This window comes from Misgurnus anguillicaudatus, chromosome 22 (assembly GCF_027580225.2).
Source record: "Misgurnus anguillicaudatus chromosome 22, ASM2758022v2, whole genome shotgun sequence".
Classification (NCBI taxonomy): domain Eukaryota; kingdom Metazoa; phylum Chordata; class Actinopteri; order Cypriniformes; family Cobitidae; genus Misgurnus; species Misgurnus anguillicaudatus.
Window position 1 is genome coordinate 52,154,225 of NC_073358.2, and position 23,616 is coordinate 52,177,840.

At 37.8% G+C, this 23,616-nt stretch overlaps 2 protein-coding genes across 2 annotated transcripts in view; both read left to right on the top strand.

Moving 5' to 3' along the window:
- LOC129439516 (scavenger receptor cysteine-rich domain-containing group B protein) overlaps positions 1–10,022 on the top strand; it is a 32,193-nt gene extending 22,171 nt beyond the window's left edge. Inside the window, exons 9-11 of the mRNA XM_073860806.1 lie at positions 5,999–6,339; positions 8,706–8,850; positions 8,939–10,022. Coding sequence (XP_073716907.1) covers positions 5,999–6,339; positions 8,706–8,850; positions 8,939–9,255 — 803 coding nt within the window. The 3' untranslated portion in view covers positions 9,256–10,022. The remainder of the gene's footprint in view (positions 1–5,998; positions 6,340–8,705; positions 8,851–8,938) is intronic.
- A 1,258-nt stretch (positions 10,023–11,280) lies between these two features.
- ywhag1 (3-monooxygenase/tryptophan 5-monooxygenase activation protein, gamma polypeptide 1) lies at positions 11,281–21,925 on the top strand. The gene is made up of 2 exons (XM_055198190.2): positions 11,281–11,509; positions 19,262–21,925. Exons 1-2 carry the CDS (start codon positions 11,423–11,425, stop codon positions 19,916–19,918), a joined length of 744 nt encoding a protein of 247 aa, XP_055054165.1. The 5' UTR covers positions 11,281–11,422; the 3' UTR covers positions 19,919–21,925.
- Positions 21,926–23,616: the final 1,691 nt, after the last annotated feature.

Genomic DNA, 23,616 nt, shown 5'->3' on the forward strand with positions numbered 1-23,616 from the left:
GAAGTGTTTATACGCCTCTAAAGTGGAGTGATGGTATACATTTCCAAAATGGTGCAGTCAAATGGTTAAATATGAGGTATGCATACAGTATGGGACGTCCCCTATAAAAACAGATCATAATTTTTTTCTACTCTTTTGAAATGAAGTCTTTAGGGGCCTCTAAAGTGGAGTGATGGTATATATTTCCAAAATGGTGCAGTCAAATGGTTAAATATGAGGTATGCATACAGTATGCGACGTCCCCTTCAAAAACAGATCATAATTTTTTTCTACTCTTTTGAAATGAAGTCTTTAGGGGCCTCTAAAGTGGAGTGATGGTATATATTTCCAAAATGGTGCAGTCAAATGGTTAAATATGAGGTATGCATACAGTATGGGACGTCCCCTATAAAAACAGATCATAATTTTTTTCTACTCTTTTGAAATGAAGTCTTTAGGGGCCTCTAAAGTGGAGTGATGGTATATATTTCCAAAATGGTGCAGTCAAATGGTTAAATATGAGGTATGCATACAGTATGGGACGTCCCCTTCAAAAACAGATCATAATGTTTTTCTACTCTTTTGAAATGAAGTCTTTAGGGGCCTCTAAAGTGGAGTGATGGTATATATTTCCAAAATGGTGCAGTCAAATGGTTAAATATGAGGTATGCATACAGTATGGGACGTCCCCTATAAAAACAGATCATAATTTTTTTCTACTCTTTTGAAATGAAGTGTTTATAGGCCTCTAAAGTGGAGTGATGGTATATATTTCCAAAATGGTGCAGTCAAATGGTTAAATATGAGGTATGCATACAGTATGGGATGTCCCCTATAAAAACAGATCATAATTTTTTTCTACTCTTTTGAAATGAAGTCTTTATAGGCCTCTAAAGTGGAGTGATGGTATATATTTCCAAAATGGTGCAGTCAAATGGTTAAATATGAGGTATGCATACATTATGGGACGTCCCCTATAAAAACAGATCATAATGTTTTTCTACTCTTTTGAAATGAAGTCTTTAGGGGCCTCTAAAGTGGAGTAATGGTATATATTTCCAAAATGGTGCAGTCAAATGGTTAAATATGAGGTATGCATACAGTATGGGACATCCCCTTCAAAAACAGATCATAATTTTTTTCTACTCTTTTGAAATGAAGTGTTTATAGGCCTCTAAAGTGGAGTGATGGTATATATTTCCAAAATGGCGCAGTGAAATGGTTAAATATGAGGTATGCATACATTATGGGACGTCCCCTATCAAAAACAGATCATAATGTTTTTCTACTCTTTTGAAATGAAGTCTTTAGGGGCCTCTAAAGTGGAGTGATGGTATATATTTCCAAAATGGTGCAGTGAAATGGTTAAATATGAGGTATGCATACAGTATGGGACGTCCCCTTCAAAAACAGATCATAATATTTTTCTACTCTTTTGAAATGAAGTCTTTAGAGGCCTCTAAAGTGGAGTGATGGTATATATTTCCAAAATGGAGAAGTGAAATGGTTAAATATGAGGTATGCATACAGTATGGGACGTCCCCTATAAAAACAGATCATAATATTTTTCTACTCTTTTGAAATGAAGTCTTTAGGGGCCTCTAAAGTGGAGTGATGGTATATATTTCCAAAATGGTGCAGTCAAATGGTTAAATATGAGGTATGCATACAGTATGGGACGTCCCCTTCAAAAACAGATCATAATTTTTTTCTACTCTTTTGAAATGAAGTGTTTATAGGCCTCTAAAGTGGAGTGATGGTATATATGTCCAAAATGGTGCAGTCAAATGGTTAAATATGAGGTATGCATACAGTATGGGATGTCCCCTATAAAAACAGATCATAATGTTTTTCTACTCTTTTGAAATGAAGTCTTTGGGGGCCTCTGGAGTGGAGTGATGGTGTATATTTCCAAAGTGGTGCAGTGAAATGGTTAAATGTGGGGTATGCATGCAGTGTGGGATGTCCCCTATAAAAACAGATCATAATTTTTTTCTACTCTTTTGAAATGAAGTCTTTATAGGCCTCTAAAGTGGAGTGATGGTATATATGTCCAAAATGGTGCAGTCAAATGGTTAAATATGAGGTATGCATACAGTATGGGATGTCCCCTATAAAAACAAATCATAATTTTTTTCTACTCTTTTGAAATGAAGTCTTTATAGGCCTCTAAAGTGGAGTTATGGTATATATGTCCAAAATGGTGCAGTCAAATGGTTAAATATGAGGTATGCATACAGTATGGGATGTCCCCTATAAAAACAGATCATAATTTTTTTCTACTCTTTTGAAATGAAGTCTTTATAGGCCTCTAAAGTGGAGTGATGGTATATATGTCCAAAATGGCGCAGTGAAATGGTTAAATATGAGGTATGCATACAGTATGGGATGTCCCCTATAAAAACAGATCATAATTTTTTTCTACTCTTTTGAAATGAAGTCTTTGGAGGCCTCTAAAGTGGAGTGATGGTATATATTTCCAAAATGGCGCAGTGAAATGGTTAAATATGAGGTATGCATACATTATGGGACATCCCCTTCAAAAACAGATCATAATTTTTTTCTACTCTTTTGAAATGAAGTCTTTATAGGCCTCTAAAGTGGAGTGATGGTATATATGTCCAAAATGGTGCAGTGAAATGGTTAAATATGAGGTATGCATTCAGTATGGGACGTCCCCTTCAAAAACAGATCATAATGTTTTTCTACTCTTTTGAAATGAAGTGTTTATAGGCCTCTAAAGTGGAGTGATGGTATATATGTCCAAAATGGTGCAGTGAAATGGTTAATTATGAGGTATGCATAATTATGATTTTTGAGAGAGAGAGAGAGAGAGAGAGAGAGAGAGAGAGAGAGAGAGAGAGAGAGAGAGAGACAGAGAAAGAGAGAAAAAAGAGAAAGAAAGAAAGAATGAATGAATGAAAGAGAGAAAAAAGAGAGAGAGAGAGAGAGAGAGCGAGAGAAAGAGAGAGAGAGAGAGAGAGAGAGAGAGAGAGAGAGAGAGAGAGAGAGAGAGAGAGAGAAAGCGAGCGAGTGGAAACCAAGCGCTCTGAAAGCGCGTTCTCTCTGCTGTTCTTGAAATTACCGTATGTTTAGTAATAGGCGCACACGCTTAATTTGAAGCGCGGCTGGCTTGACCGTGTATTTTCAAACAGCGGCTGGCTTGACCGCGGTTCTCAGACGTATAAATAAAGATCACATCAGATGTCCAACGAGCATTTAGAGCATTGGATTTGGTAGACGATTTGCTTAATGTTCTTATTTCTATGAAAACCTTTTACTCATTTAGAGAGAGTCACATTTGTCTGCGTCTCTGTTCATTCAACTATGGGCTGGACCAAGGGTCAAACAGAAATTGCGCGTTGCGTTAATCTCCGTTAAAAAAATTAGTGGCGTTAAAATGAATTTGCGTTAACGCGTTATTAACGCGTTAATTTTGACAGCCCTAATATATATATATATATATATATATATATATACATATAAACGGATAAGGAGATTATACAAACAAATCTTTCTTTTTCTAGTTGTCTTTCACTAACTATCAAGTTATTACAGCTAAAACATGATGTGCCAATATATTTACGCCAATAATCAGAAGATAAAAGCATTTTGGTAACAATTTACTTGAAGGGGTGTTCATAAGACTGACATGACATCTTCATAATCGTGGCATGACATGTGTCATGAACATTAAAGAGATTTACGAACATTCATTAAGTGTCATTTGTTCAATTGTGTCATTTTTAATGCAAAGATTACATTGCTTGTTATGACAACTTGACATAAACCAATACATCATAACTTGTCATGACAACTTGACATTACCAAGACAACATAATTGACCACTTTTTACCAGTGATACAAATAAAATTTGTCACTATTTAATTGAGTGTTAATACTCTGTCATATAGTTTTATAACAGCATTATTAATATTTTTCTTGACCTCAACTACAGTGGTACAAATATATTTTGTAATTAAAATGTCATTAAGTGTTAATACTCTGTCAAATAGTTTTATAACAATGTCATGAATATTTTTTTTTTGACCTCAACTAGTGGTACAAATATAATTTGTCTTTAAAATGTCATTAAGTGTTAATACTCTGTCATATAGTTTTATAACAGCATTATTAATATTTTTCTTGACATCAACTACAGTGGTACAAATATAATTTGTCTTTAAAATGTTATTAAGGGCTCTATCATACACCCGCATTGCACATTTGCGCGACGCAAGTGCCTTTTGCTAGTTTCGACTCTGCGCAATTATCATTTTCACGTTTAGCACCACATTGTTTAAATAGTAGGGCTGTCAAAATTAACGCGTTAATAACGCGTTAACGCAAATTCATTTTAACGCCACTAATTTTTTTAACGGAGATTAACGCAACGCGCAATTTCTGTTTGACCCTTGGTCCATCCCATAGTTGAATGAACAGAGACGCAGACAAATGTGACTCTCTCTAAATGAGTAAAAGGTTTTCATAGAAATAAGAACATTAAGCAAATCGTCTACCAAATCCAATGCTCTAAATGCTCGTTGGACATCTGATGTGATCTTTATTTATACGTCTGAGAGGTGTAACGTTACCGTCCTCCTAATGCTTAATCTAATACAAAAATGCGTCTCAATTCATTTTGGTTTCGCTTTTATGCATGACTTAGAAAATAGACTGCAGGACTTGCTTGATGTTAAAAGAGTCATTAAGAGAGATAAAGTTCGGTACCTGATTAATGTTAAAGAGTTATTAAGAGCGACAAGACTCAAAAGCGATCCCCTCACGCTGACTGACTGATATCTGAAGCGCGTGCACACAGACGCGCGAGTGCGCGACCCGGATATATAGACATATACACAAAATTACAGTTTTACAAATATCTGTTTTGATAAGAATTCACGCAGGTAGGCTCTATAATCTGTTATGTTTTAAGTAAATGTTTGGTTAACTGTTGGGTAAAACTATCTGATGTGTAACATTATATTAAATCACTTAGATTTTAAGCAGTCTGTCTCAATGTCAATCAAACAAAAGGAAAAAAAGTTGAACATACATTGATGATGTTTTTGCTTTGTGTGTGCTAAATCTATTAGTTTTACCAGTGATTTTAAGGTATTGATGTGGTAATATAATGTATGGATGTGGAAATTTTTGTGGTCATTTGACTCTTTCAACTTCAAACATGTGTAGTTCTGTCATATTTTGTTATATTTCAACAAATCATGCATTGTTCTATGTTTTAATAGAGAATGTCAAAATATGAACAACTATTTTTTTTAAATTTGCTAATTCCGACTCAACTTGCCAGCACAGGTCACAAATGATGCAGCAGCAAACAAAAATGGAGAAAGAAAAATCTTCTGAAAGGAAAATTCATATACAAAACAATGGCTGGTGATTCTGTTAAAATGTAAACAGGCTGTTGTTAACATACATTTGCATAAAGCATCTATATGTGTATATATGATTAGAATATTAAAAACCTGAAAAGTGTTAAATTAGGGTAAATTTAGAATGGATAAAAATGTGCGATTAATTTGCGATTAATCGCAGTTAACTCATGAAATCATGCGATTAATCTAGATTAATTTTTTTAATCTATTGACAGCCCTAATATATATATATATATATATATATATATATATATATATATATATATATATATATCTCCCAAGGGTTTTTCCCTCCTAGGACTTTTTTACTGCCTCGGCTAAAAAGTCTGGGGGTTTTTTCTCTTAGGGGGTTTTTCAACCCGGGGAGGCAGCCTTCTTGGGCTTAACTTCTATACATTACATTAGTAATACATTCGCTTTAATGTTGATTTATCACCGCAGCAAATTTAGCTGCTTGTGCTATCGTGTATTATGTTGTGCTATCTGTCGATTTTCTGTGCTTTTCACTGCTGCTATTAATGTAAAGCTGCTTTGATACAATTACCAAATTGTGAAAAGCGCTGTATAAATAAAATTGAATTGAATTGTATTCTTGAAACATTTTGGTCCATTATACCTTACAGCGAATTCCGGCGTCCGGTTGGTGAACGGCAACGACAACTGTCAGGGACGAGTAGAGGTTCTCTACTTCACCATCTGGGGAACGGTTTGTGATGATGACTGGGACATGGATGACGCTCTGGTGGTCTGCAGACAGCTGGGGTGCGGGCCTCCTATTGCAGCCAAACCTCTGGCTTACTTCGGCTACGGCTCGGGTCCCATACTGCTGGATAACGTTGACTGCCAGGGCAATGAGGTGAAGCTGACGGACTGTTTCAATCTGGGCTGGGGACAACACAACTGCGGACATTACGAAGACGCTGGAGTTATCTGTGCACGTAAGAGAAGAAATCACAAAGCTCATGTATAATATTTCAAAGGAATACACCGTACTTCTTTATCCAAAGTACACAGCACGACATACATGTTACATGGACATCAAATACACTCACAAACTATAACAAAGCAGAACATTCTGTTACTTTCTGAGTTTGAGACATACATGCTGTTTTGATTCCTTTAGCAATGTGATATCACACTGCTAAAGCCCCGCCCTTCAGTGAGTTGCTTTATTTCTGTGCTTCTTTGCAAAATCAGATCTATTTTGACTAAAGCATCTCTTTTGGCAAGGGAGCGAAGAGCAATAGCTCATTTGCATTTAATGTCACACACATAAAATGTTTTTTTTTGTGTGTGTGTTTTTGCTCCCACCCAAATAGGGACACTTTAGACATTCTATATTAAATCATCTGTGGGGTATTGTGAGCTGAAACTTCACAGAAATATTCTGGACACACCTGAGACTTATATTACACACAGTGAGGAAAATAAGTATTTGAACACTCTGCTATTTTGCAAGTTCGTCCACTTAGAAATCATGGAGGGGTCTGAAATTGTCATCATAGGTGCATGTTCACTGTGAGAGACATAATCTAAAAAAAAATCCAGAAATCACAATGTATGATTTTTTAACTATTTATTTGTATGATACAACTGCAAATAAATATTTGAACACCTGAGAAAATCAATGTTAATATTTGGTATTGGTAGTTTTTCAGCAGGTTTGCACACACTGCAAGAGGGATTTTGGCCCACTCCTCCACACAGATCTTCTCTAGATCAGTCAGATTTCTGTCCTGTCACTGAGAAACACGGAGTTTGAGCTCCCTCCAAAGTTTCTCTATTGGGTTTAGGTCTAGAGACTGGCTAGGCCACGCCAGAACCTTGATATGCTTCTTACAGAGACACTCCTTGGTTATCCTGGCTGTGTGCTTCTGGTCATTGTCATGTTGGAAGACCCAGTCTCAACCCATCTTCAATGCTCTAACAGAGGGAAGGAGGTTGTTCCCCAAAATCTCGCAATACATGGCCCTGGTCATCTGGTCATCCTCTCCTTAATACAGTACCGTCGCCCTGTCCCATGTGCAGAAAAACACCCCCAAAGCATGATGCTACCACCCCCATGCTTCACAGTAGGGATGGTGTTCTTGGGATGATACGCACAATTCTCCTTCCTCCAAACATGTTTAGTGGAATTATGACCAAAAAGGTCTTATCTGACCACATGACTTTCTCCTATGACTCCTCTGGATCATTTAAATGGTCATTGGCAAACTTAAGACGGGCCTGGACATGTGCTGGTTTAAGCAGGGGAACTTTCCGTGCCATGCATGATTTCAAACCATGACGTCTTGGTGTATTACTAACAGTAATCTTGGAAACGGTGGTCCCAGCTCTTTTCAGGTTATTGACCAGCTCCTCCCGTGTAGTTCTGGGCTGATTTCTCACCTTTCTTAGGATCATTGAGACCCCACGAGGTGAGATCTTGCATGCAGCCCCAGTCCGAGGGAGATTGACAGTCATGTTTAGCTTCTTCCATTTTCTAATGATTGCTCCAACAGTGGACTTTTTTTCACCAAGCTGCTTTTTCCCCGTAGCCCTTTCCAGCCTTGTGGAAGTGTACAATATTGTCTCTAGTGTCTTTGGAAAGCTCTTTGGTCTTGGCCGTGTTAGTAGTTGGATTCTTACTGATTGTATGGGGTGGACAGGTGTCTTTATGCAGCTAACAGGTGCATCTAATTTAGGATAATAAATGGAGTGGAGGTGGACATTTTAAAGGCAGACTAACAGGTCTTTGAGGGTCAGAATTCTAGCTGATAGACAGGTGTTCAAATACTTATTTGCAGTTGTATCATACAAATAAATAGTTAAAAATTATACTTTGTGATTTCTGGATTTTTTTTTAGATTATGTCTCTCACAGTGGACATGCACCTACGATGATAATTTCAGGCCCCTCCATGATTTCTAAGTGGGAAAACTTGCAAAATAGCAGGGTGTTCAAATACTTATTTTCCTCACTGTAATGTAAAAATGGGCATAATATGTGTCACTTTAAAACTCCAACAAAATAGAGATTAGAAAACTGGTCTAAGATCAGCACAGAGAAGTGAGTATTAGCAACATCCCCTGTAATGTCCATGTCTACATGAAAAATAAAAAGACCACAGTCAAAGCACATCATCTTCAACACAGACCCACAGGAAAATTCAGCCTGCATGGTCCTCTTGTATCATCCACTTACAAAAATACATGCATGTATGCGTCTCAAACAAAGATAAATGATTAAAACAAGACCACTTAAAGTGTCTCTATAGATGCAGAATGGGAGTTTTGTTTCAGATAGAAACAGTGGATTAGGCTAAACTGAATGAAGTCGAGTTAACCCAAGCAAATCTCCTCAAATAACTTCTTCATCTTTTTTCTTTCACCCCCTCTGGAATTTATGGGGAATGGGGGAATGGCAAGAGACTTTGGGATAGGGGTGACATCGAAGATCACCACAACTCCAGCTCCAACTACAACACCAGCAGAAGGTAACAACACTGACATGGTCAGATGGTTTACATCTTTAATATGATTTGGGATGCTCATATGCAAATGGCTTATTTTTCTCTTCTCGAGGTACCATGAGGCTCGTGGGGGGTGGGCATCACTGCGAGGGTCGTGTGGAGATGTACCTGAGAGGAGAATGGGGTACGGTGTGCGATGACGCCTGGGATCTTCTGGATGCTAAGGTGGTGTGTAGACAGATGAGCTGCGGGCTGCCCAGAGCCGCTCAAGGGTCGGCCTACTTCGGGCCCGGCAGCGGCACGATTATCATGGATAACCTGAAATGCATCGGCACGGAAGCCAATCTCGTTCAGTGCTCTCACATAGCGTGGAACGTCCACAACTGTGACCACTCAGAAGATGCCAGTGTCACATGTGTACTCTTATGACTCCACCCACCACAGGCCACGCCCACCCTTCTGGTCCTGAGCGGACTCGTCTGGTTTAGACTACGGGACTTGTACACACTTTGTAAATAACAGCTCACACCAATATCTAAGAATAGATTTTACATTCGTAGAAATATTTACAGGGTGTGAAATAAAACCAAATAAATTATGCTAGCGACTGTTATATTAATAAATGCACTTTATAAACTATATGAAGATGTACACATACTGTAGGTATATAAATATACTGAACACATTTTAAACTGTTGATATACAGTGAAAGCCAAAGTTTTTCCTTTAGGTATATGAAATGTTTCACGGGCGTTTCACTTTGACAGAGGACTGCAAAGCACACACAAGCTGGCAATAGCTTCAACAGTCATCTTTTATGCCAATGAAGTAGTTTTATCTGTTTGGATTTTCCTCAAAACAAATGAAAAATCAACCTTACTGGAAAATGTAACATTTTATTGAATGGAAAAGAGCATTAATTCAACCAAAAGCAATCTTTTGTCTTAATTGGTTTAAAAAAATCTTCTCAGGTCAAAGTTTATTTGCTTAAAATAAATACCACCAACACATTTTCAAATCATGTTAAAACACAAACCAGTCTCAATGTCAATGTTTTTCTTTCTATCCTCCTACAGCACTCCTGTAATAAAAGTGAATATTGCATTGTAATGAATAATCTAAAGCATCTGACTGGCTGAATTGTGAAACTTCTTTGCATATTAGGTAACAAATTTGGGCCAAAATATATTCATATAATGACACATTTGATACCTAAAGTATTCAAACACTTGTGTTAAAAATAAATAAATAACATATGGGAAAGTTATGTTTTTTGACTGCACAAAACTTAATGATACACTCAAAAAAATAATTAATTCAATTTACTATTTTTTTTAAGTGGTTGCAATCAATTTATTTAAGCTACATTTAAACAAAAGTTTTTTTAGTTTTTCATTTTTTCAGTTTATATTAGTATGAGACAGATGTATATTTGTATGATAAATGCACTCTATGCCCGTCAACTCCATACATTTTGTGACAGAGACACATTTTGTGTTATTTTAGCTGTTTTTTTCAAGTTACACTCATATAAATATGGACTTAATGTGCACACTAACATCCAAATTGTATTGCTGTTCTTGTGTTGCTATAATTGCTTGTATTGTTTACCTCACTTGTAAGTCGCTTTGGACAAAAGCGTCTGCTAAATGACTAAATGTAAATGTAAAATAGCTATCACTTTTTAAAGAGGCCAAAAGTAATGTGACAGTTCACCCAAAAGCTGTTTTATGGACAAGTATTGTCTATTTGTTGAATCATTTCCTCATAAATGAAGGATGTTAAAGGTCTGGAGTTGATTTTAAGTGCGCCATTTGCATTTAAAAGGTGCGGCTGTGAACCCACATCATGTGGTTCAGGGACATCTCCATGCAAGCGATAGATATGACTGTAAATGGAATAAATGTTGGTAAACAGCTAAAATCACACAAAATGTGCCTGTGTTGCAATATTTATGGAGCTGACTGTATATAGTCTTTAACACAGGCAGACATTTCTAAAATAATACATTTCTAGAATTTCTATTATCTAAAATTAAACATTGAATATTTATTCTTCCAGCTGGAGCTTTGTAGGGAGTAATAAAAAAATGTATCATCTTTTGGGTATGAACTAATTTTATAGTGAAATGTTTTCATCATTTACCTAAAATATAATTGGTCAAAACACACAATGAGCTTTTACAGGGTTTACTTTTAGCAACTTATAGTGCATTCAAGCCTTATTGATTTAATGTATAGCTGGATCGAACCCACAACCATTTGCGCTGCTAACGCAATGCTCTACCAAGTGATCTGGATTTTAGCTATATCAGATGACATGTCAGCGTGGACATTTTTCATATATGATTTGCCATGTCACTGTTACGGAATATGATCCATCATTACATCACTACCCCACTGATGACGCAATCCAGTGAAAGTGTTTGGGGGGTGAGTAGTGATGTCACAGGGGAGGGGCGTTTTGCAGGCGGACATACAGGAGAGAGAGAGAGAGAGCAGCTGTAGCGGCTCGCGCGTCTTCCACCGCACATTCACGCACACGCACGTTTATATCGCGCGCGCGGACATCCGCATTAACCGCATTAACTGTGAAGATGGTGGACCGCGAACAGCTCGTGCAGAAAGCCCGACTGGCGGAGCAGGCGGAGAGATATGACGACATGGCCGCAGCAATGAAATCTGTAAGTGCAACTTTTGCATGGTGCGCGCAGGTTAATTAGTTCACTTAAATCTCACTGGGGGTATTGCAACTGTCACGCGCAGTTCCTACTAGAACTAGTGGTTATGCCACAGGAGAATTGCATTACCTGTTATATTAATACGCTGGATTTCTAAAATTCAGCTGCTCTTTGGGATGAAATCTTTTTGAAGATGATGTTTAGATTTGTTTTATGACACAACGAATTTGAAGGTGTGTTCCTCAATTCGAGGCCTATAAAAGATGATGTCAACGCTCACTAGACAATGTAGCTTCATTAAACTAGTCAAATGTTCAGTGTCTTTTGGATAAACGGGAGGGAGACTGCGGGTTGTTTGATCTTGGGGCGGTGCCTTCCACGATCCCTCTGAACTAACCCGACAACATAACCATACATTCACTTTCAATTAAACTCCTGATAAGAATTATAAGACAGATTGATTAGCACTAAAATGTAACGATATGCGCAAAGATATACGGCGCACAGAATGAATGCGCGAACCCCTCATATCATCTCAAAGCAAATGATCGCAGAAAAACTGTAAGACAACGGGATAGATATCTGTATTATTCTATACTATGTGTTGTTACGGTTATGGGTTGTAAAGGACGTGGCCCATTCGCGCTCCTCTCTTTGTCTCAGCACAAACCGTTACGCGCATCCATGACAGTCTCCATTCTTCCCCATTCGATTAAATGATTAAAGTACAGACATACGGCTGTCATGTCGCAATGAACTCGGAGCAGATGTCTTTAAAATCGGAGATGAATTAAAGTAAACCCATGTGGTATCCACATGCACTCGCGCGCGTCTCCGGATTTGTAGGTTCACTCCTATAGGCGTGTCGCAACATGTGCCAAGGTGCAGCGCCCGTAATGCAGCATTTACATCAGACTCCATCCAATGACACTCACAAACCTCTTTTCTATTTATTCTATACTTATTCTCTAACAGAGTTAATCTGTTTTATGAATGGCATAACCAAGTCCAGTGCATAATATGAATCTTACGCATTTTGCCATTTTGTCTTTATCGTTTCCACATTAGATGTCCAGTCATACACTGGGACTCTGATCATACATAAACTTTAAAGCAAAGGTTATAAATCATTGTATTGTCAGGGTGATAAACTCCTTATAGGTTTCTAAAGAGTTTCATTATTAGATGTGCTCTGTCATAGTCTATCATCTGCTTCTGGTAAATGGACTCATTACTGAAGAGATATGATGAGGTGTATTGCTGCACAGTGCATTTGATACACCAAACTACCATTATAATCCTGCTCATATAATCCCTGCTGCTAAAAAACTTTCATTCTCTAACAATTAACTTGACAAATACCATGTTTCACAAATATTAAACACTCCTACTACAATTAAGACCCACCAGACCTCCAGTGCCTTTCTAAACTGGTTTCTTTTATCTCTACTTAATAAATAATTCTGACTCACCATTAACGGCATTAACCCCCCCCCCCCCCCCCCCCTCCATGGATCCATCTGCTCTCTCAATGCCAATCAAGAACCACTTTATTTCACCCAAATCCAAAGCTTAAATATTTACAAGCTAAGCTCCAGGCTTGATCTCATGTAACAGTACTGACTATATTCAGTTGTAGCATTTTAGGCATACATTACTCACACAAAGATTGTCTCCCTCTTTGAGACATACTGGATGATGGATCGATAAGGCCAAGAATTGATCGGCTCCTCAGCTGACCGGAAAACTCTGCTAGATGAAAGCTCAGGGGTGTGTGTTCACTCTCATCTCTGCCACATCAGGGTGGATGTTCGCCCTCATCCCTGTAGCTCAGGGGTGTCTGTTTACTCTCAGGGGATCTTCACTCATACCTCTGCAAGCTTAATGCGAAAAGAAACCAAATAAATATTTTAAGTAAGCATTTATGCCTTGCATATAGTTTTGCATGTCATTTTATTGGAATTATATACGTTTATACAGTGAATTATATACATTTAGCATCTGGCCTCCTAGGTGTGTTTTTTGCTTATTTTGATATTTTTGTGGCTTACACATTTGTAAGGTTTTTGAACTCTTGTGAGTCCCTGATTGTTTTTCAAACTCAAATATTTATGCACAATTGTGACAGCTGATGCAACTTGTAAAGTAATGAGTATTCAGACTTCACTATTTAGTCTCGTCCACCTGCATCTCTACTTTTATCATCTGACGTAACCACAGATGTGGCTTAAAAGACAGTAACTCATGTATGTTTCATGACTGTGTGGTTATAAAGCTTTCATGGACTTTATTTTTAGAAGTCTGCAGCAGCTGCAATAACATTTTCTAAAACATCTCCAGTCACTCTGTGATTATATAACATCATCAAACTACTTCATCCACCCTTGCAACTTCCCCACACGACTCATCTTCCATTTCTCTCAGCATCCCTCGTGCCTCATACTCTTGAAATACGAATACTTTGGTCTGCATTTTACTTTTATAGTATTTGCTCTGGATGGTGTCTTCATGCACTTTACAGAATAGGAGTAGGGGAGGGAGACGGTTGTAATCATAAATATCTTTAGTTAGTGTGTGTTCGACAGAAATAAAGGAGGTTTAGGGAAAGTGAAAGGTATGATTGCATTATTATAGACAATACAATGCAGACAGGTTACAGAACAAAATAATGCACTTTTCATCTTTCATGGTGTCACTGAGCTCAGGTTCGGTCCTCTGTCTCTCACCTAAGGCAATTTAACGTATCTAATTCATTCATACGTCGTCAATCGCAGGTGACATTTTTATAAATTTTAGGTGAAGCGCTAACGGGTGTGGTTGACTGCATGCAGAGCAATGATGGAGACCAATCAGTGATGATGACATCAAGGTATAGGAGGAACGAGAATCGCTCTCGCGGTACTTCCACGTCATAATCTTGTCACTCTGCGCAAGTGCCTCGAGAAGTTAAACTTCACCAAAACGCTAGTTGATCGTTGTCTGTTCAAGTTAGTTAGAAATGTTGGAAGTTGAAAATATTTAGGTTAATGTTAACTAATATGTACTTAATTCTGTAGAATTATTATTTATTGTCAGTTTAGGTTAACTAATGTTAATGCACAGTACCTTATTGCATAGTGTTACTTAAATATGTTTAGTGCAGATGTAGTTTGAAAATGGTTAGTAATTTTTTGGTCCCAAGTCAGCGGCCATTAGCAGGTGTGGCAAAGACTTAGCTTTAGACCCTGTCTGTAACACAGGGCCGGAGTGGGACTCATTTTCAGCCCTGGAGTTTCATGCCTTAGACCGGCCCACTTTAGTCCACGACTGACTATTAAAATAATATAATTAAATCCATTGCAATTCATTGTATTTTTCAAATATATAATTTCCTATTTAGTGCAAATGCAGTAGCCTAAACAATTAAAATTTGCCATAATCGTGCAGCCTTACCATAAGACATTTTAATATTACTTAAGTAAACTTATTAAAAAACTAAAGGAAACAAATGTGTGTTTTCCCCTATATTTCTATTAAAAAAGAAAACATCATGGAACATACTTCTGAAACTTACCTTTTTTCCCGATAAACTGATGAGTTTTGCATCAAATAGATTTTTTGAGTTTTGCATCAAATAGATTTTTGTTCCTCTTGCAATAAACGGTGAATAATGATGACTATTCATAGAGGATTAATTGTTACATCTATGAATTGGATAAAAAAATCGTATCAATACGCACTCAAGTTTATTTTAAATATAGATGCGTCTGAAACAAAACTCGTGTTCACAAGTAAGCGGTTTGAAAAGCAGAAGAAAGCGGCACGTTCTGTGTTTTCCATGCATTTTAGATGTTAATGAAACATAATGCAAGAATTCTTCAAATAAGTGGTCGGGACTCGGGACACAATTAACTTGGGCATAAAGCGCCGGAGACTTCTCTCACCCGCAAATACGCGGATGGGGCTGCTGTGAGTGCTGGCAGCCTATAGACCTCAACCTTCATCCCGGTGACGTGACAACACCGGCCCTCGCGGCCAAAAAAAACTGACCGGCCCACCGGGAATCCTCCCGGTTCTCCTTATGGCCAATCCGGGCCTGGTGTAACATAAACGTGTTCAAACACAAACTGTGGTGACAGGTGTTTTGTTGCAAATATGTTTTGTACGCCCTTCTAGTTCATATCTGTTGTATATACTTTTTTGTGTACGCTTTCAGTTCTGAGAAGATTTTCATTGTACATTGCCCCATCTTAGCATATTTGTGCACTGAATTTTCAGTAGAGTCTACAAATACACAGCTTGATCAACAAATCGGTTTCTGATGTATGATATCTTGAACAAGTGAAATAGCAGCTCACATTTACTTAAAGTACCGCACAGACACACACACACACACACACACACACACACACACTCACACACACACACACACACACACTTGCATCTCAATAGGCTTTGATTCCCAAACACACACATGCATGCACTCTCACACATAAACACACGTGCAAAAAGTGTGGACATCCTCCGTTGCCACGGTAGCAGCACACAGATAGTCAACTGCATCCCCACAAAGACGGATGCTCTGTTTCTATGGCAACAGCAGATTTCTCTTTACACACACCCCCACACCCCACTATTTGCATTACACCGTGTGTGTGTGTGTGTGTGTGTGTGTGTAGATGTTAAGGGCTATGTGTAAATGATAACATAACAATACAAGCAGTAACTGTGAATGTAAAAGCAATAACCATCTCATGCAAGCTCAGATGGCTTAATGGAGTGGACTGTAGAGGGTTTGGAAAACTTGTCCAGTAAAAGTGATCTTGATTCAGAAAAGAGAGAGTACACTAAACACTTAACACAAACAGTATCTTTAAATTGAACTTTTAATAATGCTTGGCCAGTAGACCTTTTTCTCAGCATGAACAGAAAAGAGAATAAATATTGAATATTGTCTCAGACTATCATCAGTCATTCTCTTCATTAAATCTGTGAATGACACAGACAAGTACATATGAGATAGGATGATGCAGCGAAATATGAACCTGAGCTTCTCTTCAGGACATGACATCTGAGATGTAGTAGAAGCCATCAGCTCTCTTTCACCGCCATTGAATCTCTGCTATGCTTTGATTCTGGCAGATTCAGGGAATGTGTAGACTCACATCTTCAAGTTGTGCAACTAACAACTGCCAGTCCATTCTTTAAATAGATTTACTACACAATTTCAGGCCACTCCAACAGTAGCTGTGTTTCCATTAACCTTGCACAAACTGAAAATACGTGCAATAAATTTTTTTCATGCTCGCATGAGGTGGTTTTTCAGGCAATTCAGAAAAGGTGTATTTCACAAAACTGCAATGGAAACGGTTTATTTGCATTTTCACCTGATGCAAGTAAGTTACTCAATACGTGTCTGCTTCCAAGTCTAAGAGGCTTTCCTTGTCAATAATGTTTGGATAACACTTCTACATTTTTTTGATTTAAAATAATGTACCATTACCTCCAAGAAACACCTATAAGTATAAGGGGCTTGGCATTACTGTTTGGATAATACTCCTACATCTCCGGTTTAAAATCATGCATAGTGTGGTGGATGTGATATTAGTTAACCTACCAACATCAATTGATGTGATGTTTGGAGTGACTTATTGCGAGAGGACAAACTAAGTTTCAGTCGCATATCATCGGTTATTGGAAACACCGCAATAGTCATTTCGCAATAGTCTTTTGTTGACATTTAAAAAGTAACGCAAACGTTTTGCGCAAATCTGCAATAGAAACGCAGCTAGAGAAAGTTATAGCACGAAGACTCAAACACACACCATGAACTTCCATTGATAACATTTGGCTTTTATGCACATCTTTATTATTAAACATCCCGTTTTATTTAATTTCGTTGGTACAAGGTTGTTCCAAGCCAATATATTATGCAATGCTATGCAAGTTGCTACTTTAAAGCTCCCGTTCTTTCTGTGTTTTTGAAGCTTTGATTGTGTTTACAGTGCGCAATATAACATGTGTTAATGTTTCACGTGCGGTATTTTTCACATAATTTACTTATCTGTATAGCGCTGTTTCCACTGTCCTCAAAACAGTCTGATGTCTTCCTTGTTCTATGAAGTCCTCCTTCAGAAATACGTAATGAGTTCTGATGTGTAGTTTGTTTACTGTGTTATGATTCAATAGCGCTTAGGTTAGCAGAGCCGTTTGAGCCAAAGCTGGTGACTGACGTATTCCTGTGGGCGGAGTTCAGTAAAAAAAAAAAACGTTTTACTGACGTCATTAAAGCAGGAAGTAGAGGGCTGTAGTCCAAACCAGCTGTTCGCTGTAGGCTTTGAAAGAGGAATTCTATTAAAGAAAATATATCGCCTGGCAGTGAACTTTGAGCTTTATCATTTTACAGGTATTATTTATGCTATTATAGCAACATTACAAACTAGGGTTTAAGAAATTGGATCAGAAAGAACGTGACCTTTAAAATCAGTCTGCATTATCTTTACAGCATTACATATATAACTTTATCCCAGATTAAATCATTTCCTATAAACAACACCGTGTAAAACGTAACTTATTGTTGTGGGCGACTTTTACTGTAAAAGCTATTTAAAGTAATACTTCCCTTTAAAAATGAACATCACATCATGGGTGTATATGGGGGGGGGGGGGGTGTTGCACACCGGACGCGCAGCTCAGCTTGTTCCGATAGGCAGCGCCTGTCCGCGGCGCCCAGCTACAACTCGGGAAGTTGCTCAAATCCCTGTGGAATAGTTTAACATTAAATAACATCATATTTGTCCCAAATCATTTACAGTTAACATTGGCTGCTAACGTATATTTTGCATTTTGAAGTAGACGCTATCTGACTAAGCTTGTGCTATTTAATGTTCACTTCCGGTGTACGATACCCCTGAGTTGTCCTAGACACGACTCGACGTGGCGCTGCTCATCGTTGAGCTGCGCGTTCGGTGTGCGAAACCCTTTCTTTTTTCAGCCAAACACTACATTTAGAGGTTTATTTAATAATATCAATTTTTTTCCCTAGTTTTGTACCCTTACAGAAATTAACTTTGGTTTTACTACAGTTAAAAATAAAAAAGCTATAGTCAAACCATGCTTGCTTACCACAAAATAACCATGGTTGTGCTACAAAAAACATGGTTTTGCCAATGGTAATTAATACGCAAAAAACATTTATATGTGCATTTAGCGGACACTTTTATCCAATAATTAGGAAAAAAATAAAGCGGTTTGAAAACAATGGTTAATTTTCGTAAAAGTAATGTTATTGAATATGGACCAGGTTTTTGAAGCATCGATCCATCACCCATAGTGGGTTATTATATGTCTTATTCTGAAGCAGAACTTCAGATACATTTGTCAGAGAAAACGATTTGTCTTATGAGCGATTAAAAAAATGCATTTGAATGTTAACAACTCTGCAAGCTTTGTTGGATGTTAACTGGGGCCATGCAAACTCTGTGACGATACGTAAGACGATCATTGGTTCTCGAAAGTGTCGTGACTAGTTGTCATATGCAACGTGACAAAACGAGATACACGATAACCAATGATCATCTTACTGGATAAAACTTCATATCATATTAGATATTATTTAATGTAACTCTAACTGTGTTTGTCTGAAAAAAGGAAATCCCGATGGCATAAGGATGATTAAATTATGGGCTTTTGGGTGAACTATCTGTTTAGGTCTTCAAACAGTGGTTGAGGATCAGTGATACATGACCCATTCTCCTCCTCCTCCATGTCTCCTAGGTAACAGAGCTGAACGAGGCCCTGTCCAATGAGGAGAGGAACCTGCTCTCCGTGGCCTACAAGAACGTGGTGGGCGCACGCCGTTCTTCCTGGCGCGTCATCTCCAGCATCGAGCAGAAGACCTCTGCCGACGGCAACGAAAAAAAGATCGAGATGGTTCGCGCCTACCGAGAGAAAATCGAGAAGGAGCTGGAGGCCGTGTGCCAAGACGTGCTCAACCTCCTCGACAACTTTCTGATCAAGAACTGCAGCGACGGGCAGCACGAGAGCAAAGTCTTCTATCTGAAGATGAAGGGCGACTACTACCGTTACCTGGCGGAGGTTGCCACGGGCGAAAAGAAAGCCACGGTGGTGGAGTCGTCCGAAAAGTCCTACAGCGAAGCCCACGAGATCAGCAAAGAGCACATGCAGCCCACCCATCCCATTCGCCTGGGTCTGGCTCTGAATTACTCTGTCTTCTACTACGAGATCCAGAACGCGCCCGACCAGGCCTGCCATCTGGCCAAGACGGCTTTCGACGACGCCATCGCCGAATTGGACACCCTGAACGAGGACTCGTACAAAGACTCGACGCTCATCATGCAACTCCTGCGAGACAACCTGACGCTCTGGACGAGCGATCAACAGGATGACGAGGGCGGGGAAGGCAACAACTAAACGGAAGAAATAAAGAGATCTTCTTTTTCCACTCGGCCGTAACATAAAACACGCAGGCTCACACAACAAAGAAAAACAAAAAAATCAAGTATAAGTTAAACGAATAATTCACACAGAGGGCGCATGGTGGAATGGCTTCAGTGAGGTTTGCCGATGGTAAAGCAGCGCAGTTTTCTTTATTTTCCGCAATCAAGGTTGACAGAAATTGATAACTATGCTAGTTGAAAAAGAGCGGTCGCCTATGCCTCTAATATTAAAAACAAGCAGCTTAAAGGGAAAACGAATGAAATTTTTCTCGGTTGTCAGTCAGTCAGTCAGTCAGTCAGCGGCTAAACGAGGGTTACGATACACCCGCACACACGGCACAGGGACTGTTCTCGTACCCAAGCCGCATATATAAGTGTATGAAGTACATTATGAGTAAGAAGTATTTCACAGTAAGAGAAAAGAACAAATTATTGACAGAAAATAACATTTGAAGTGTATGTTATTGACTGCACCGGTAGTGAACGCTTGCATTTTTGTCTCTAATATTGGCTTCTGTATGTAGGTAAGGATTTGGAATTGCACCCATTAATCTTCGTCATTTACGTGCCATTCAACGATGCACATGGTTTTGTGTCCCACATCTACACAGTACTACAGTATTACAGTAATGTTAAGGCATCTAGCTAAGCTCCACCCCCCTGGCCAACCCCCCAAGTAAGACATTTTTTGTAGGTCCTGGATCAACTTTTAATCAAAGAAAAATCCAAATTACCCTTAACTCAACCCTAAGCATTTTTACCCCTCAATTAGTGTGAAATAGTAGGTTAAAAATACGTTTTTGAAAGCCTAAAGATTACTAAAGAAGATAACTAAAGATTCTTACCATCAACGAGGAGATGATAATCCACACGCAGAGACATTGACTTGTCTGTCAATTCCTCCAGAAAACAGCGTGAGGTGCACTTGAGAGTTTATTTCAGATAGAAATCTTTTGAATTCGTTTATTGGGACAAATAATGGACACGAGAAATTTAAATTCATGTAGTATTTTAATTTGAATACAAACCAGAGGACCCCCCTTATATTTTTGTGCTTTATAGGGGGCCCCTCAAGGCTTATAGGAGGTCCTGGACCACCCCAGCCCCCCCTCAATTCAAACACTGCAAATAACAATGAAATCCTGATGCTTTGCTGAAATAATGATACTGTTTACTTACAGGTACCATAGACTGCTTTAGTTGTTGTTTGGTTATTTTTGGGGTTGGAAACACGTTTTTGACTGTGCACTGGAATTGTACGTGCATTTGTGATTCTTTTCGTTTTGTGTTATATTTTCATGAAATGCACTTGCCTATTATGCTGTTTCTCAGTGTAGGACGACTACAGCTCCAGTATTCTTGATAATACAATATTGTGCATGCTGGTGATGTATTTATAAACCATACAGTAGCTTGACTTTATTACATTTTAAAGGTGTAGATGTTATGTATCAAGAAATGACTGCAATTTAATTTGATTTTTCTATTTATTACTTTAAATTGGATAGTTTTTGAATTATTCATATATATTTTTCCTTGCTGAAGTATGCTATACCAAACCATGAATTAATCTGTTATGGATGTTGCTGTAGTGACATGCGATTCTTGTATTTGGTTTTTATTAAACAAAAATGGTCAAAAGACCAAAAAAAGACAAAAACACCACTGCTCGAACCTTTGGCGTGTGTCTGGGTTTTGTCACATGAGTTATGATTACTCTGTAAAACTATTTTGTTCTTCAAATGATTTCTCCTTCTTTGCTATTTCTGTCAAAAGTCTACTGTGAGATATTGAAGATTTGCTGTAATATCAGTGTTATTGGAGCATTACCTCTTCTTATGATTTTTGTTTTCATTTCCCTCATCTACTGGTATCTTAAATGTCGTGTAGCGGATGCACAAAAGGAACATAATTATAATAATGATGATAATTAAACCATAAATAAAACAATAAAAACATGACTGTGCTCTTTTAACAATTAGAGCTGTCTTTGTATTTGCCTGAGTAATTTCCTGCTGACATCAGATTATTACTAATGATAGACCTGTACAGTATATCGCAATTGCTGATATATTGTGCCAATATTTGATCTTTTTCAGCCAATACATTTCTACAATTGTGCGATAATTTTTTCCCTGTTCTGCAGCCATAAAGCACATTAGTATTTAAGGACACTCAGATGTAATGCCAGTGTTTATGACATTAAAATGACCACAGTTAAATGTTTTGTGTGAGGTGGAACGATAATAATACGTTATAATTCCTATTTTATTCACATAGATATATATCATGTGTAGTCCTTTTCGTGTGTTCAAGTCAGTTGTAATGCTAAGCTAAATGCTACCCAATGTGACAGTGAGAAGAGAATCTGTCCAGCTGAAACGAACTAATATAAAACCACAGTGTTTGACCACCCATTCTGTGCCACCCTGTGCCATCTGTAGATAGATAAGAGCCTAATGCCAGCATCTGCCACACAGTTAGTGCCAATAGTTCAGTTTCGGTTTATACTTCATTTACATGGTGGAATTTTGGTGATTTACTTCATAAAATATCAGATTAGAAGAGAGTGTGAAGGTAATAAAGAGACTTAGATAAAGGTTGTCTGATGGCAATGCATTGCAATAACTTCATAAGCCCAAAAATTAGAACTATAGTACTTAATTTACACTCTACATCAAGCGCATCTGTGGATATGAAACAAGCGTATAATATCAAACATCATAATAAAGATGCTACACTTTCTTTTTTAATAGGCCCCTCACATTTCTAAGCCCTTTCTGTTATTTTCTCCATGAATAAACTTTGTGCACTACTGTTAAAAATGTCTGTAGAAATTAATTGCCAGCTGTTTGCCAGTAACTTACTGTAGAATTAAATGTATATTATTTAATGGCAACAGTAAACATTAACATTAACAAGTTTTTACCGATTAAAACTATAAAATAACAGCATCATGCAAACCAAAATCTGATGGGAAAACAGAAAAAGCATTTCTGGTTCCCAGTAAATAAAATCAATTTAAATCTACAGTAAGTTACTGGCAAACAGCTGCATAACTACAGCCAATTTTTGATAGTGTACTATACAGAGTTGCAAAATATTGACCGTTTTCTAGGGCTACGTGATATTAACGGAAATGTGATATGTGATAACTTGCTGAAGTACTGCTTGGTATGATATGCGATATGATGATAATGCTTTAAGTTTGTAAAATCAGATAATTGTTTTCTTCCTGGGGAAAGCATCAGTCTCTTTGGCTCACAGGCTCTCTGCTAACTTTGAATATGTGTCACCTTTTGTGGTATTAAAATCATTGCAATAATGACAATATATCTTGCAACACTACCATGACTTAAAAAATATATGCTGAATAACATTTGTAGAAAGTAAAGCTTAATTAAATATAGTTTTTAATTTAAAAAATAGACCAAACTACACAAACTACACATTTAATTACAGATTTTTAATTGTACATTTAGATGAATTTGTATATTATTCATGAAAGCAGAAAAAACAGTACTCTATAAATAATATAGACTGTTCGTAAGTATTAATCATGTTAGTACAATAATGCTGATATTTGTAAATAAACACATTTTTATAGGCCTAATCATGTAATATAGACATAGGCCTGTCATAGACGTCCAGATGACGTCCAAAAAATTACCC